Genomic DNA, 16,244 nt, shown 5'->3' with positions numbered 1-16,244 from the left:
GCCCATAGAACGGGTTCTCGTTGGCACTAACAACATAAACCATTGCGAACATACATTATATAAGCATTTGTATTCATTCCAAAATTGTGAACATTTCCGTCTCAGTTTTTTGCTATATGACCGCATCTGGCTGTAGTACCGGTCCGAACAGGTGGTTCATAAACCGATTCACTCCGCTGTCACTTGCACTATATACCCATGTCCCAAAAGGTCGATGCACAATAATACAAAATAACATGGGCAAAAATACAGCCAGAAGGCTTACCATTAAACATACATATTGTTTTAATTCTTCACCATTTCCTAGAAGTGAATATGTGAACCATAACATGTGCCATAATTAGGAACTATAGTGAAGTCATCTGTGTAGTGAGACCTTAGCCCGGCCGTGGATCTCAAGTCATATTGGTGTAAAATACGTTTATAACAAAAGTTTTGCGTCATTGATGTTGTTTTTTCAACTTGTCTGCTATCAATATTTTAACAATAACAGTTTAATATGATTATATCATCTTTCGTATTTCTTCAAAACATTTTGATATCAGACTACATGTGCAGAATTTAAGAAACGTAACTTTTAATCATTTATTGGTGATATTCTTAATTTTGAATGGCGGGCTCTCTAGTCTCTCCCTAGTTCATCAAGATAAACGTCTCCGGCACGATATTTATTATTGTGATGTTTATGCTGTGCCGTAACGTTTATCCATTGGATCGAATTTTCCATTTGCAATCACGATTTAATAAAATCAGGCATATGTGCTTTATTTAAGAGCCTCAACACGTACAACAACATATTTTAATAAATTTTAGACAAAAATATTAAGTACAATACCTTTGGTAACCTTTCCAGGATTAGATGTTTGAAGATGACACATTTAAACATTTGAAAGCTATTTTTATCCTGGCACATCGAAAATGCGGAATGAAAATTTTGCGGAACGAGAATTATTCGTATCAAGCATTTTACGTACACCCAGTAAAAAGAAATATTGCGGAACTGAATGGAATTGATTATTAAATTTATTGATTTTGTTATTTTTGTTTCTACATATGTGCTTTGTGTGGGTTGCATTATATGCATTGTTAATAATATTATCACATTAAAGTTTTGGGGTGTATTATTCTTTTTTTTATTATTATTAAAAAAATAATGATTGTTAGTACAGGTCATTACTTATTTTAAGGCCTTCATTTATTTACTTTTTCCAAAATTATTATTTCCTTTAGTAATTGTTTTAAATATTATTATTACAGGCCATTGCTTACATGTGTTTCAAAGGTTTTTCTCCTTTTTTTTCTCTTCTTTTTGGTTTTAATTTAATTTCTTTTTTTTAGCTATAATTACTGGTCATAGTTATTTTAGGGGTTTTATTCAGTTAAAAAAAAAAAAAAAAAAAAAAAAAAATATATATATATTATATATATATATATATATATATATATATATAATATATATATATATATATAAATCTAGACACACAAAGAATGGGGAAACAGACAATTTGAAAGTTAAACTGGCAGTTGAAAACAATTTATACATGTAAATCTAACATGTAATGATTGTCAGCTCCATGTAATTTATTCCTTGAAACACATATTCATGTAACTACTTTCAAAACTTGTACTATAAGTTGTATGTAGTTACATTACAAATCTCCACAGCAATGTACTTAAATAAAGTACTGAAAAAGTATGTTCAACTACATAATTATCAAGCATTAAGTCTCAAATGTTAACCATAACATTTAGAAATTAACATAAATGCATGAACATGTTAACAGTAAACTTACCTGAAGTAATCCTGGTACCAACAAAAGAACAGGAATGATACACATCCATCCCACTACTTGCATGCTATTGTCAAGTGCACACCAGTGTGCAGACAGGTACAAGGCAGTCATTACAAGCAGCAGTTGTCATTAATTACTAAACATATTCATATGGTTGCAAGGCACATTTAATGTTCAAACGGTTAAGTAGAAATCAGAGTACACATCGGTTTAGCCAATGTGCAGACAGGTACAAGGCAGTCACCACAAGCAGCAGTTGTCATCAAGTCAGAGTTATGCATTAATTACTAAACATGTTCTAACAAACAAATGCGTGATATCTTGCCACCCCGTTTCATCCCTCTATGTCTGTCTCCCCCACCCCCTTCTGTTTTGTGTGTATATAAGTGTGTGTGTGTGTGTGTGTGTGTAACGGAAACATTTATAAATGAAAAAAACAACATTTTATTTAGTTAATAATAAAATTAATTAATTAATTTATTTATTATCATTATTATTCAATCAATAATTTATTTATTATGTTATTTATTTATTATAATTACTAACATTATTCAGTAATTTATTATTATATTATTATTTATTAAGTATTAATTAATTAATTTTGTATTATATTATTTAATTGTTATTATTAATTTATTATCAATTATCAATATTATTCATTAATTAAGTTTATTTATGTATTATTATTAAACGTGATATTCCATTAAATATCGTGGAATAAACTCGTGAACCCGATACGAATAATAATACAAATAATCCGATTCCGCCAACAGTTTTCAATCACATTTTAAATATGCTCACAATGGCCGGCGGGAATATTCGAGATTTTGTTCGTAACTGAAAATTGGATTAATGCAGGATTACTGTTGGGACAAACTGTCTATTTATGCGTAAAACGTGACTCGGGCAGTTTTCTTTATACAGTAAGTGTTTATATTTATTGGTACATCTCATATTTCGCCACCAAATAATTAATTCCATGGTTGTATCGATTCCGCCTGAAATCTGAGCGGAAACTGCACGCTTGTTTTTGCTGTTCAAGTTGTAAACATCGGGTCCAATAAATGTCAAAATGTTAAAAAACGGACCGTAGATGTTCACCTTGGTGAACTAGTCTCTCCCCCCTCCCCACCATAACTTGTATTTATACTCTCACCCTGTTGCGTTTACCTAACGACAAAAACACGAATACAATATTTACGGAAATACTATTCTACAATTTTCAGCTACGATAAGTAATTTTTTTTTAGATTGCAATCAATTGACGTAAACCATCAACAATGTTGACGTAAAACGAATCCATTCTATTGTCCGAACCAAATTGTTAACAACTACAAAAAATTACTCTCCTACCTTTAATTGCCGTTAGATTTCCTCCAAAGCTTGTCCAGACACAAATTGCAAAAAAAACACTACAAATATACAGATTCCACACACGAGACTGCAACGATGTCGCCGATATTGTCTTTGCTGAGATTGCATAGGGAAAAATACATGCAGTTTTCTGCCGTCTGCCTCTTAAAGAGGGGTGAAAGGATAGGACTTAATCTAACAACGTCATAACATGTTATGATATAAAAGCAGACGTGATGACGTCATATTATTAATTATTATTATTAAAAAATGTTTAATGATACCACAAGAGATCATTGATTTCATATTAATTGTGTCACATACTTTGGAGGCTTTCACCCCTCTTAAAGAGTATTCCATAAACAAGCAACATGGCAGACGGCAGAAAACTGCATGTATTTTTCCCTATGCAATCTCAGCAAAGGCGATATCAGCGACATCGTTGCAGTCTTGTGTGTGGAATCTGTATATTTGTAGTGGTTTTTTTACGATTTGTGTCTGGACAAACTTTGGAGGAAATCTAACGGCAATTAAAGGTAGGAGAGTCATTTTTTGTAGTTGTTAACAATTCGGTTCGGACAGTAGTCTCTCCCCCCTCCCCCCTCCCCCCTCCCCACCATAACTTGTATTTATACTCTCACCCTGTTGCGTTTACCTAACGACAAAAACACGAATACAATATTTACGGAAATACTATTCTACAATTTTCAGCTACGATAAGTAATTTTTTTTTAGATTGCAATCAATTGACGTAAACCATCAACAATGTTGACGTAAAACGAATCCATTCTAGTAAATAAAAGTGAAACACCCTCCGGTAAACGGGAACAGGCTAAAACGGAACCGTGCCAAAACGGAACCATCTTCTTTGGCGAAAACGGAACCTATCATGGCTAAAACGGCACCATATATAAATATATATAACTTATCTTATTTTTAATTTCAGGATTAGGGTTAGGGTTCAGAGCGATGAATAGGGGTTGGGGGGGGGGGGTGAATTCAGAAGTATTTCCATTTTGATGACGTAGACTGGCCACACTGTTTATGTAATGTTATTATTAATATTACGTATTAATAGATTATAACGTGATGTAAATACATAAATGTCTGAATTTCTTTAGATTTTTTTTTTTACATTGGTACACTTCACTCTTTGTACATACTTTGATGCCTAATATACCGACCTCGGTAGCGCTGTGGTTAAGTCATCGTTCTCCAGACTGGTAGGTACTGGGTTCGGATTTTTTATTCAGGTAAAGGCTCCAAATCTGAATGAGTGCTCAGTCGAGACATGGGTAGGTTTAAATCACTTGCTCCGACCAGTTATCTGATGGAAGCACGTACATAAATTTACCTGACCTGAAGATAGTTTGTGCAACTATCAGAAGTGACACAAAAACATTTCTTTTTTCTTTTAATAAATAACTTTTCATTTGAGTTAAGTTGTTTTGTTGGGGTTTTTTTTTGTCTTATTTACTATTCTTCAAATAAAATTCAATTATGGTGCCGTTTTAGCCATAAATTTCGGTGCCGTTTTAGCCAATGCAGGTTCCGTTTTGTCCAATTTGGTTCAGTTTTCGCTTGGTGCCGTTTTAGCACGGTTCCGTTTTAGCTATAACCCCGGTAAACAGGAAAGAGTGCGATGTTTCTAACTGTAAAATTAATGGTTTTAGGGGTTTGTAAAGTTTTGTATTTAGATACTTAATTGTTTGAACTGTATTGTTAATGAAAATGTTCTAGAACTGTGAAGAAAAACCTAACAAATGAACGACAAGCAAACGTCAACAAAACAAATGTTAAGTGCATGAGAAAAAGTGAACGGAGTTGGAAGCATAATGCAGTTAGGGACGTTGACGATACTCCTTTCTCACGGTATCGTGGGTTCCACGGTATCGCGGTATTTGTATTTTTCATAGTTTAGCATGCACAAATCTGCCTGTTAGTAATTTAATTATATAAACACGTTGACAGATGGTACTCTGTCATCTCTGGGAAGAAATTTGAAATAATTTCAAATTGTTTAAAAAATTATAAATGTTTTACTGATTCCTTACAGAATTACTAATAGTGTGATTTTTCTGACACCCGTATGCTTAAAAAAATCCCCAGTAACTGCAATGCAAATTTAAAACGTTATTGCTAGTGTCGTTGACAATCAAAATGAGGCTACGTATGGTGATGTGTTTACCATTTTGAGAATGCAACCGAAGTAGAAATATATCGGGGAAATTTAAGGGTCCAAAATATATTTTTAAAAACCTGAAAATGTCATTACACTTTATTTCGACAATCAGAATATGCGAGAGGCTGTTGTACTTTTGTAAAATGGGCAGAATATAACTTATTGTCTTAAGTGGACACATCTCAGCCACAATATTTTGATCATACGTTCGAGTGATAAGGCACAGATGAGGTTTTAAATGCGCTCTCTGTTTTACACAGAACTAAACTGGTTTTCTTAGGGAAACTGTAGACATGTAGCTGAATTGAACAAACGAAAGGTTTCAACCAAATTTTAGGATCTTTTTTGTTTTCAAAATTTTGTCTCTTCAATTTTACTGTAAATTTGTGAATAACCACATATTTAACCATTCAGGTGAATTGTATACCATTTTTTCGAGTTGCCGCGATATCATGAGAAGCACGTTGAAAAACTCTGCAACAGTAGTGCACACTTCCGCCAGTAATATTTATTTACAAACATGATTTATATGAAAATATATGTGTAGAACATGGAAATATAAGGTAAAATCCAACAAAAGTATATTTACCTTGATGTATGTAGGTATATTATTTTATTTCTGCACTATCATTAAGTACCGCGATACCATGAGACCCCAGTATATATCCAATTATTTGTTACATTTTACCGTAAAAAAAAATAATTTCTACACAGGAACCAAAATAGGTAAAAAAAGACATGACCCGTATGCCAATTAAAACATTTATAGTTTTCGTAATTCCAAGCTTTGAAATGGTCAACAATGCTTGCTGCAGACTACGGAATTACAAAATTCACTGGTGTATGAAAGGAATAAAAGAGGCACTTTGTGTTCATAAATTTTGGTTGCCCAGTGGACAACTGAATTGTAAATTTTATTTGTCTGAGCAAATGTTTACCTGTCTGGGGCGAGCAGACAAGTACTTTTGGCCAGCCCTGTCTGTATATCCAATGTGGTTTTGTTTTTTTGCCAAATATTTTTTTCGTAGGTATAGATTAATTTTTTCCTTCAATCATCAAATGAAGTCTATATTTAGACGACGCATTCCCTTAGATACATCATGTATTTTTTAAATATAATTAGTTCTATTTCACACTTTTTTATTGATTTTTTGTTACATAAATGTATAACAAGTGAGTATATTAATCCAGTCTATTTTATTAGCATCAAAGTCAGGACTGTCCCTTTAAAACTCTCATTTGTATTTGATTGGTATCAGATATTAGTAAAATTTAGATGAAAGTTGTGTATTATATTTACTAAACAAAAAAAGAAACTTCCGATTTGTACATATAGTATTTGTTGTGTTAAAGAATTCATTGTGTAATGAAATTATATAGGTAGTATTAGCCTTGAGCTGTATTATCAGGATTCATGAATTTTATCGATTATTTTTGCACTGTTAATCGTCGACAACGTGAACTTCAATTTGCACGTGCATGCATGGTTCGATATGTCCCATGTAGTATTCGGTCAATTTGTTTTACTTGTCTTACTGACATTGTTGTTAAGTGAACGAAAACGCTTCAAAATTTGTAAAAAAAAATATATTTTTTTACATTGTAGCATTTTTAGTATGCCAAGAATACCCAGTAATTTACGCGAACAGGCGACTGGCATGCTTGATGCTGGCATGTCAACAGAAGACGTTGCAAGGCATGTTGGGAGTTCTAGTCGAGCGATACGAAATCTTCGCGTAAGATTTCGAACGACAGGAAGCACCAACGACTTGCCACGTCGTGGACGTCCGCATGTTACAACGCGTGGTCAAGACCGCTATATCATGAACATGCATTTGCGCAATCGATTCCAAACTGCCACTGCTAACACACCTGGGCTTCATAATAACCGAATCAGTGTTCGTAATCGTCTGCGGGAGAACGGTTTACATGCACGACGTCCTTACGTCGGATGCGTTTTAACGCAACGTCATCATCTAAATCGTCTTAATTGGGCACGTGTACACACTCGTTGGATACGGCGACGCTGGAATACCGTTCTTTTTTCGGATGAATCCAGATTTTCTTTACAACGTGGTGATGGCAGGGTGCGCGTCTACCGTAGGAGAAATGAGCGCTATGCTGACTGTTGTGTTCTTGAACGAGATCGTTTCGGGGGTGGGGGTTGAGTCATGGTCTTGGCAGCCATTGCCCATGGTTATCGTTCACCACTAGTTGTCATTGATGGGAATTTAAATGCTCAACGTTACCGCGATGACATTCTCGCTCATCACGTCATTCCTCTGTTCCATAACAACACCAACATCTCGATTTTTCAGCATGATAATGCCACGTCTCATACAGCTAGAGACACTGTAAATTTTCTTAGGACAAATAACATTGATTTCATTGATGACTGGCCCGCTAAAAGTCCTGATCTCAACCCCATCGAGCATGTCTGGGATAGTCTGGACAGACGATTGATGCGTCGTCCCAACCCACCCGCTAACGTCAACAAACTTCGTCAAGCGCTCATTCAGGAATGGAATAATATTCCACAGGCAGAAATCAACACTTTAGTCAATTCTATGCGCCTGCGATGCACTGCAGTGGTCAATTCAAGAGGTGGTCATACCCGTTATTAAGTGGTTTTTTTTTTTTTTTAACCCCTACCACACTTGGTCAAAATTTCTCCCAGTTTCTGTTAACCTATGGCCATGATTTTTGCACCAAACGATGCATCATGGAACACTCTTTAAACGCATATATAACAATTATTCCCCTGGTTTGTTTTCATCATATTATGTTCAAGCAAAGTTAGCGGAAGTTTCTTATTTTGTTCAGTATATATTATTCTTGACCTTTTTTTTTTTTCTTAGTTGTAAACCGACACAATGCCTTCCACTTCCCAAACAAGCCGAGCTAGTGGCTCCCAGCGGCATAGTTCTGCAAGTCATTCACAGAGAACCTCATCACAGAAGGGCCAGAGTGCTACCCAGAGCATGACTCAGGCTGACAAAGCAGCTGCTGGTATTAATGAAGATGAACTTGAACAAAAGGTATCCCTTATTTGAGTTTTTGGGGCAGGATGTAGCCCACTGTTAAAGAGCTCGCCTGATGCGCAGTTGGTATGGGATCGAATCCCTTCGGTGGGCCCATTGCGCTATCTCTCATTCCAGCCAGTTCACCACGAATGGTGTATCAAAGGCTATGGTATGTGCTATCCTATCTGTAGAATGATACATTAACAGAAAATTGTAGCAGGTTTCTACTCTAAAACTATTTGTGAAAATTACCAAATGTTTGACATCCAGTAGCCAATGATTAATAAATCAATGTGCTCCAGTGGTGTCATTAAACAAAACCAACTTTCTTTTTTTCAGTTTTTAAAATATTAAAATATCCACCAGTTTCGATTATGTTAGGCCAGCGGGTTAATGTTTGTAGATTGCACTAGAGTCATGGAGATAAATGCAGCACACCAAAAATAAGCATATAAAAAATACATGTACATATGCATAGATTACACCTAAACATTGCAGTTACTGAACCTGTTGCTGGTGGCTGCAAAACAATTTAACAGGGGTGAAAATTCTCCTCAGATCCGCGGTTTTCCTCTCGTGGAACATTGTGTTTCCTCGCATTTTAATTGTCCTTGCCCCCGGACCCCTCTAGATTTCCTCAGATCCGCGGTTTTCCTCTCGTGGAACATTGTGTTTCCTCGCATTTTAATTGTCCTTGCCCCCGGACCCCTCTAGATTTCCTCTTTTTTACAGTTCACCAATTCCAATTTAAAACTGGTTTGGGTTATTTGCTAGTTGAATTGTAGACTCTTATAGCTGGTTGATGTTCCATGTGCATTTTTATATACTAGTTTCCACCCAGAGTGAATTTTAAATGTACAGTGTTGAAGTATAAGGTCGCTATATATATTTATACATATGCTGGTGTAGGATACTAGGAAGCGGGGGGCAAATTTGTGGGTAGATTTTTATTATTTTAAGTTAACTTTTTGACAGAATTAATTATTCTTATCATCACTGTATGATTTTCTTAACCCTAACCCTAAACTTAACCCATTTTCTTTCTGGAGGAGGCCACTCATACTGTGGTTGCATTCAATTCCATAGTGCTATACCCACAAATTTCTTTCTGGCAGAAACACTGATAATAATAATCAGATATGTCAGCTAAAGAGGGAGATAGAACTTAAAAACACTAACATTGGGGGTTGGGGTCAGGTCAGGATATTCATGTAAACAAAATAGACTTAACTGCAACTTTTGACAATTGTTTTGACTAGCCATCTGGCATGGCAATAGTAGTTATTTACTAGCCCATTACTGAATATCACTAGTCATGGGAGTGGGGCTACCATAATCTAGAAGCCTTGAATACCCCCTTCACACGACCCCTTCTCGTTTTCTTCCTCTTTGTTCAAGTCTGTGTAGGTCTGTTGTATCTTAGTATGTATCCACTTGTAAAATGTAGGTAGAGATCTAGGCTAAGCCTGTTGACAAATATTGTTTAGACCAAAAACACCAAATAACCCATGTCAAATGTGATAGTGGTATCTCTTTGCAGGTGACCGACTTGGTACAATATATGCTTATCATGTGGCAGAAAAATATACCCATCAAGAAGCAAGGTAAAGTTAAATTTCAGTTTCCACTTTTGCAGCATTATATAGAGAATAACTAGTTAATGACGTCAGATACCTGCTTTATTCTGTGATGGTAAGAATGGGAAATTCTGCAAGACTCTGCTGAGTGGAATTTCTCATTCGACCTGAACAGGATAAAGCAGACATTACAATGATCTAGAGGTCAAATGAGGGATTTTGTAATGTAACGAGTGACATCAAAAATCATATCCTGTAGTAGCAGGATATGACTTTGTTTTATCCATCATCATAGTCTGTCAATAGAAACGGTGGTTGCAGGATAAAATATGCGATATCGTGGGGGTTTTTAAAAAGCACAAAATCCTATATTTATTATTGTAATATCAAAGTAGCTAAAACAGTTTTTACATTTTTTAAATATTCAAATATTTGTGTGACTAATAAAAAAAAAATTATATGCTACATTATAATTTATAAGCAGGAGGTCATCATTTGTCATCCTACAAGGGAACATTTTGTTAAGCATCATGTTCACTACACCGGTTTCTGAGATCACTACACAATTTTAAAACATTAAATAGTGATTTCTAATCAGTTTTCAATTCACTAGAAATCTTGCTGATCAAGATTTGAAAATAAAATGTTCTCTGCCATATTTCCATAATCAACTCTTTCACTGTAAATTTCATTGCAAACATTTTAACTGATTTATAAATCTAAATTACTTAATAAAAACACTGTTGGTATTATTGTTCAAATTTCATTTATGTGCATACATTTGTATATCCTGCTTCAAATGTCCCAAATATTTCAGCCTTGTTTATTACAATGTCTAATGCATGTGTAATGATTAAAAAAAGAGAAGCTCTTTTTTGTGTGTGTTTTATTATAATTATGTATCTAATGTGTACAATTTGTGTCTTCATAGAGATCAATAAAAATGTTCTGAAGGAACACAGCAAGGCCTTTGGACATATTATGAACAAAGCTGTGGATAAATTAGCAAAGGTAAGTTCAGTTTAGCTAGCCAAAATACAGTTTTACATTTTAGAATGTGATGGCAGAAATGTTTTGCATATAATATGCTTACATTATGTTTAGTAAAACTTGGAGATTTATTCTTGTAATCGCTTAATCATTTCTTTGAGTTGGGGTTGATTTTGTTGAAAAAGATTCTTTTCCAGGGCTACCTCTGGCACTCGCCAGATTTGCGAATTTTAGGAACAATTGGCGAATTTTATTTTGATTTGGCGAACAAATTTCATGTACTAATGGGTATGTTTTGGGAAAATAAGAGTGATTTAGCATATTTTAAGATGATTTGGTGAAATATTTTGCTCATCCAGAGCTAACCCTGCTTTCTTTTGTCTGTGAGTTCAAAAATTAAATGGTATTTTCTGTGTTAAATTATGTAGGTGTTTGGAGCCAAAGTGGTTGAACTACAGGATAAACAGAAGGGAAGCTACATCCTCTTAAACCAACTGGAAAATGATCCTGAGAAACCGTATTTGGTATTGTAAGTGTTGTGATTGACAGCTCATATCCATGCATTTGTAACAGACTTCAGCAAAGTACTGAAGTACATTAAAGTGATCACTAAGGAGTATCAGTGGTACTGTGAGTTCCCTAGATACATTATGCCTGCATCTATCTCCAATCCCTGACGTCATATAACAGTAAATAAGATGTGTTGAGTGTGTTGTTAAATAAAACATTTCTATCTCCAATCCCTGTTCTACTCCTCTGGTAGTGGGGTGTAATGCAGGCGTTTACTAGGTAATGTCTTCTTAGATCATACAAATGAGAGTTAACATTCCCGGCACCGTTTTTTTTTCACCATTGCTTTCTGACGACATTGAAATTATTATTAAGGAACAAAAAGTTTGTTTTCTTTAACGACACCACTGGAGCACATTGATTAATTAATCATCGGCTATTAGGTGTTAAACTTTTGGTAATTCCGACTCATAGTCATCAGAGGAAACCCGCTACATTTTTTCTAATGCAGCAAGCGATCTTTTATATGCATTTCCCACAGACAGGAAAGCACATACCACAGCCTTTGTCCAGTTGTGGTGCACTGGTTGGAATCTCGAATAACACAATCAGCTGAATGGATCCACCAAAGTTCAGTCCTGCAATGCAAGCTTCTCAAGTGATCACTCAACCGACTGAGCTAAATTCCGCCCCTTTATTAAGAAAGAGAAATATATATACAAACATTTAACGAAATTTTAAACGTTCTCTCCAAAGGTGAAGTCATCTTCTTATAATTAGTGCCTTTAAGTGACTGTTTTTTGTTTTTTGTTTGTTGTTTTTTCAGTCCAGACCTAGAAAATGCGAAAACTGGTCTCCTGATGGTCACTCTTAGTCTTATCTTCATGAACGGCAACATCATGCATGATGGTGAGTTCACATCAACAATATACTTTATACACATCGTCAGCTATGACTGTTCTCAGATTGTCCTCATTTTCTAGATGTAATAAATGTATTGCTTCCCTTCACTTGTCTATCAGCAGTAAATCGGACCCCAAACAACAGCTTTATACATTTTAAAGAATACACTTGATCGTGTACTAATCTGAATATTCCCACTCCTTTTCAGAATTACATTTATTAGTCTCCTACTGGTTCAACTGGAGTGGAGTATAGGTTTCATATTCATCCTGTTTGTCTGTCTGTCTGTCTGTCCTGTCCGACTGTTCGTCTGTACCACATAGATTTCAGGACTTTTTAAAAAATATAACGCCTCATGCTATTGAGCTGTATTGTTGTATATAGCTTTATCATGTACTGTTACAGATCAAGTTTGACGTTCTTGGCAATTTACCCTCTTTTTTTTATTTTATTTTTTACAATATTCTAGCCCTTGAACTTAGGAGATACACAAATTTGTTGGGCCTGGTAGTGGACATATATTGTTTTGGCAGTACTCTCAGATGCTTTGTTCATTTGGGGATTTTTTTATTTTTTTTTAATCACTTTCACATTGATTTATGCATATGTATTAAGTAAAGAATTTTATTTCAGCTGAATTATGGCACACATTAAAGAAGTTTGGAATTGATCCGTCGTGAGTGTTCACTTATTTCATTTTAACTTCCAGATGAGCTCATATGTAATGTGATACCTGCTCCTTCACTTGCTATATAGGGCACCTTGTGTTTTACAAACTTTCTATATACGGGCATTTGTTTTGGTTTCGATGTCGAGTGTTTGGGGGGGGGGGTGTAAATGGTTTTAAAAATGAAAAGCAGACATCCAAATAAGCAGTCTGTCGGGTAATCCATGTACAGGTTACGACAAAATACAGACCTAGTAATCTACAATTTACCACACATTCATATTTATATTATTATTACTTTAAAATACCATCACAGACATGCTATGACTTTGTTATTTATTTATATCACTTCTCACTGTACTGGGGGTGGGATGTAGCCCAGTGGTAAAGTGCTCGCTTTAGGATCGATCGGTTTAGGATCGATCCCCGTTTGTGGCCCGATTGGGCTAGTTTTTTTTCCAGCCAGTGATCCACAACTAGTGTAACAAAGGCTGTAGTATGTACTATCCTGTCAGTGGGATGGTGCATATAAAAGATGCATTGCAGCTAATCGATAAAGAGTAGCCCATGAAGTGGCGACAGCGGGTTTCCTCTCTCTATATATGTGTGGGGTCCGTAACCATATGTCCGACGCAGTATAATCATAAATAAAATTTGTTGCGTGTGTCATTAAATAAAACATTTCCTTTATTCTCACTGTGCTGATACTGTTTGTGTATCTAAGTAACACTGAACTGATCAAAATTTAGTTGGTGTTGTATTAGTTTAATAAGATTTTATGGAAAACAAAGAACTGTTCTCGTCTTTTTTGATATGTGGTAACCTGCTGGTAACCTGCAGGGCTTCTAGATTATGGTAGCCCCACTCCCATGGCTAGTGAATGTCAGTGTTTTGCTAGTAAATACCTATTATTGCCATGCCCGAAGGCAAGTGAAAAAAAAGAAAGAGTCAAATACTGCAGTTGAGTCTATTTTGCAAATAAGAATATCTTGCCTCCACCACCCAATGTTAGTGTTTTTAAGGTCTATCTCTCTCTTTATATGACATATCCAATTATTACTATTAATTATTAAAATTGTATTAACTTAAAGTAAAGTAGGGCTAGTGAATTTTTAATCGTCGTAAGTAAATTTTTAAATTCACTAATTTAATGGCTAGTGGATTTGATAAAAATTAAACTATTCTCGATTTATTTTGATGTCTGAAAATATAAAGCAAAATTTACACAAGATGTTGGGAAAATATTTTCTTTTTATACATTAGTAACCAGTCCTTTCGCTCCACTGCATGACCCTCTCAGGACTGGTCTGAACACGATAACACTCAGTGGCTGTCATTCTTATGCATCCAGGATACCCATTTCCAGTCTCAGGACTTCCATTTGTTCCTTCTTCGTCGTTCTTATGGTCATGTAGTGAAATATGAAATATGTGTGTAATAACTTTGTGATTTACATTATTCTAGTATTACACATGATGTATTTGGAGACGTCAAGAAGGTGATAACTCAGGAGTTTGTACGACAGGGTTTCCTGGAATATGTACGACAGCCGAACAATGACATACCAACCTACGATTTTCAGTGGGGACAGCGGGCACATTTGGAAACATCAAAAAAACATTGTCTACATTTTGTTAGTCAGGTAATTTTTAACTGTTGAGTTAGTGTAACGAATGTAACACTGTCTCCACTTTGTTAGTCAGGTAAACTGTAGAATGAGTTAAATATGTAACATGTCTCATCTTCTTTAGTCAAGTAAATGGTTTGAAATTTTACAAATGTAATATTGTCTCCACTTTGTTAGTCAAGTAAATTGGCTAACATTTGATAACAAATCTAAAATATGTACATAAACAGTAGATATATTAAGTTATTGTCAGTAACTGGATACACTTGTTGATAATATGGTGCCAAATTCTAAATTTTTGTTTCTATAAAATGATAGAGGCTTATTATATTAAAAATATGAATTTGGGGGGTTGCAAAAATATGGTTAAATTAGTAAATAATACAAGAATAAAACTGACATTTTAGGAATAATTTCATTTAGAGTAGGCCTACAACAACGCAAACATGAACATTTACAGAGATACACGAAGGATTATATAAACACAAAAGGGAAAATAAAAGACATGTATATTATTAATTTACGTATAATATTAAATGTCTGTGTACTCAACTTGTAGATATACGACATGGAGCCAGAGAGATGGACGTCACAGTATCAGGACGTACTGACTGAGGAAGGTATCGAGTCGGATAACAACGTATCTACGTCATGAGGAAGCTATCGCGTCAAACAACCACGTATCTACATTGTGACGCACCCGAACTTGAGAAGAGAGATTGATGTAACCAAGAGACGAGAAGTTTTCCTGATTGTTTTTTTTATCATCAATACAGTGTTTCTGGGTTTTCCACTGTTCGGCTGAAATTTTCCGTACTCTCCGTCCAAAACTTAGGATATGGTTTCCATTGATGTTTTGCCTACATTCTGAATGGGAGCTGCCATTTTATACCATGTTGTAACCTTTAATTTCCTAAGGCCTATCTCATTATTCAACTGCCAGTGTTAAAATTTCGAGATTATTTTTTTCGTTACTCATTTTCATATGTGTATAAAGATCTGTGTGAAGCATTCAAAAAACATTTCAAATTGTGAAAAAGTGGAAACATCCAATATTCATCTGCTGGTGAAATACATGGGTATGAGAGACAACTCTGCATGATAATTCTGTGTGTGGAGAAATCATTCCACTGCTGAAGTAACATTTGCCCACATATAGGCAGTTTTCTTAGTGTTATTTCACTTCTGATTTATGACAGTTTTTTATTATGTGGAAATTTTTTATGTGATTACATAGCCGCTTGATACCTACTGATGAACAGTTTGACTGTTATTCTATTTCTACAGACTGTTTTAATCATATTGTTCAACTTCTAACAAGGAAGGAAATGTTTTATTTAACTCAACACATTTTATTTACGGTTATATGGCATCAAACATGTGGTTAAGGACCACACAGATATTGAGGGAGGAAACCCCGTCACAACTTCATGGGCTACTCTTTTCGATTAGCAGCAAGGGATCTTTTATATGCACCATCCCACAGACAGGATAGTACATACCACTGCCTTTGTTACACCAGTTGTGGAGCACTGGCTGGAACGAGAAATAGTCCAGTAGGCCCACCGATGAGAATTGATCCTAGATCGATCGCGCATCAGGCGAGTGCCATACCATTG

The 16,244-nt window shown here is 35.1% G+C and overlaps 1 protein-coding gene across 1 annotated transcript; it reads left to right on the top strand.

Moving 5' to 3' along the window:
• The first annotated feature begins 427 nt into the window (after positions 1 to 427).
• LOC121368411 (non-structural maintenance of chromosomes element 3 homolog) lies at positions 428 to 16,066 on the top strand. The gene is made up of 9 exons (XM_041493128.1): positions 428 to 570; positions 8,187 to 8,366; positions 9,892 to 9,955; positions 10,860 to 10,939; positions 11,347 to 11,447; positions 12,255 to 12,337; positions 12,965 to 13,007; positions 14,463 to 14,640; positions 15,185 to 16,066. The coding sequence occupies exons 2-9, from the start codon at positions 8,202 to 8,204 to the stop codon at positions 15,278 to 15,280; spliced, it is 810 nt and encodes a 269-aa protein (XP_041349062.1). The 5' UTR covers positions 428 to 570; positions 8,187 to 8,201; the 3' UTR covers positions 15,281 to 16,066.
• Positions 16,067 to 16,244: the final 178 nt, after the last annotated feature.

This window comes from Gigantopelta aegis, chromosome 3, assembly GCF_016097555.1.
Source record: "Gigantopelta aegis isolate Gae_Host chromosome 3, Gae_host_genome, whole genome shotgun sequence".
In the NCBI taxonomy this organism is placed as follows: Eukaryota; Metazoa; Mollusca; class Gastropoda; order Neomphalida; family Peltospiridae; genus Gigantopelta; species Gigantopelta aegis.
The sequence above is the reverse complement of the archived record's forward strand: the minus strand, read 5'-3'. Positions and strand labels throughout refer to the sequence as shown.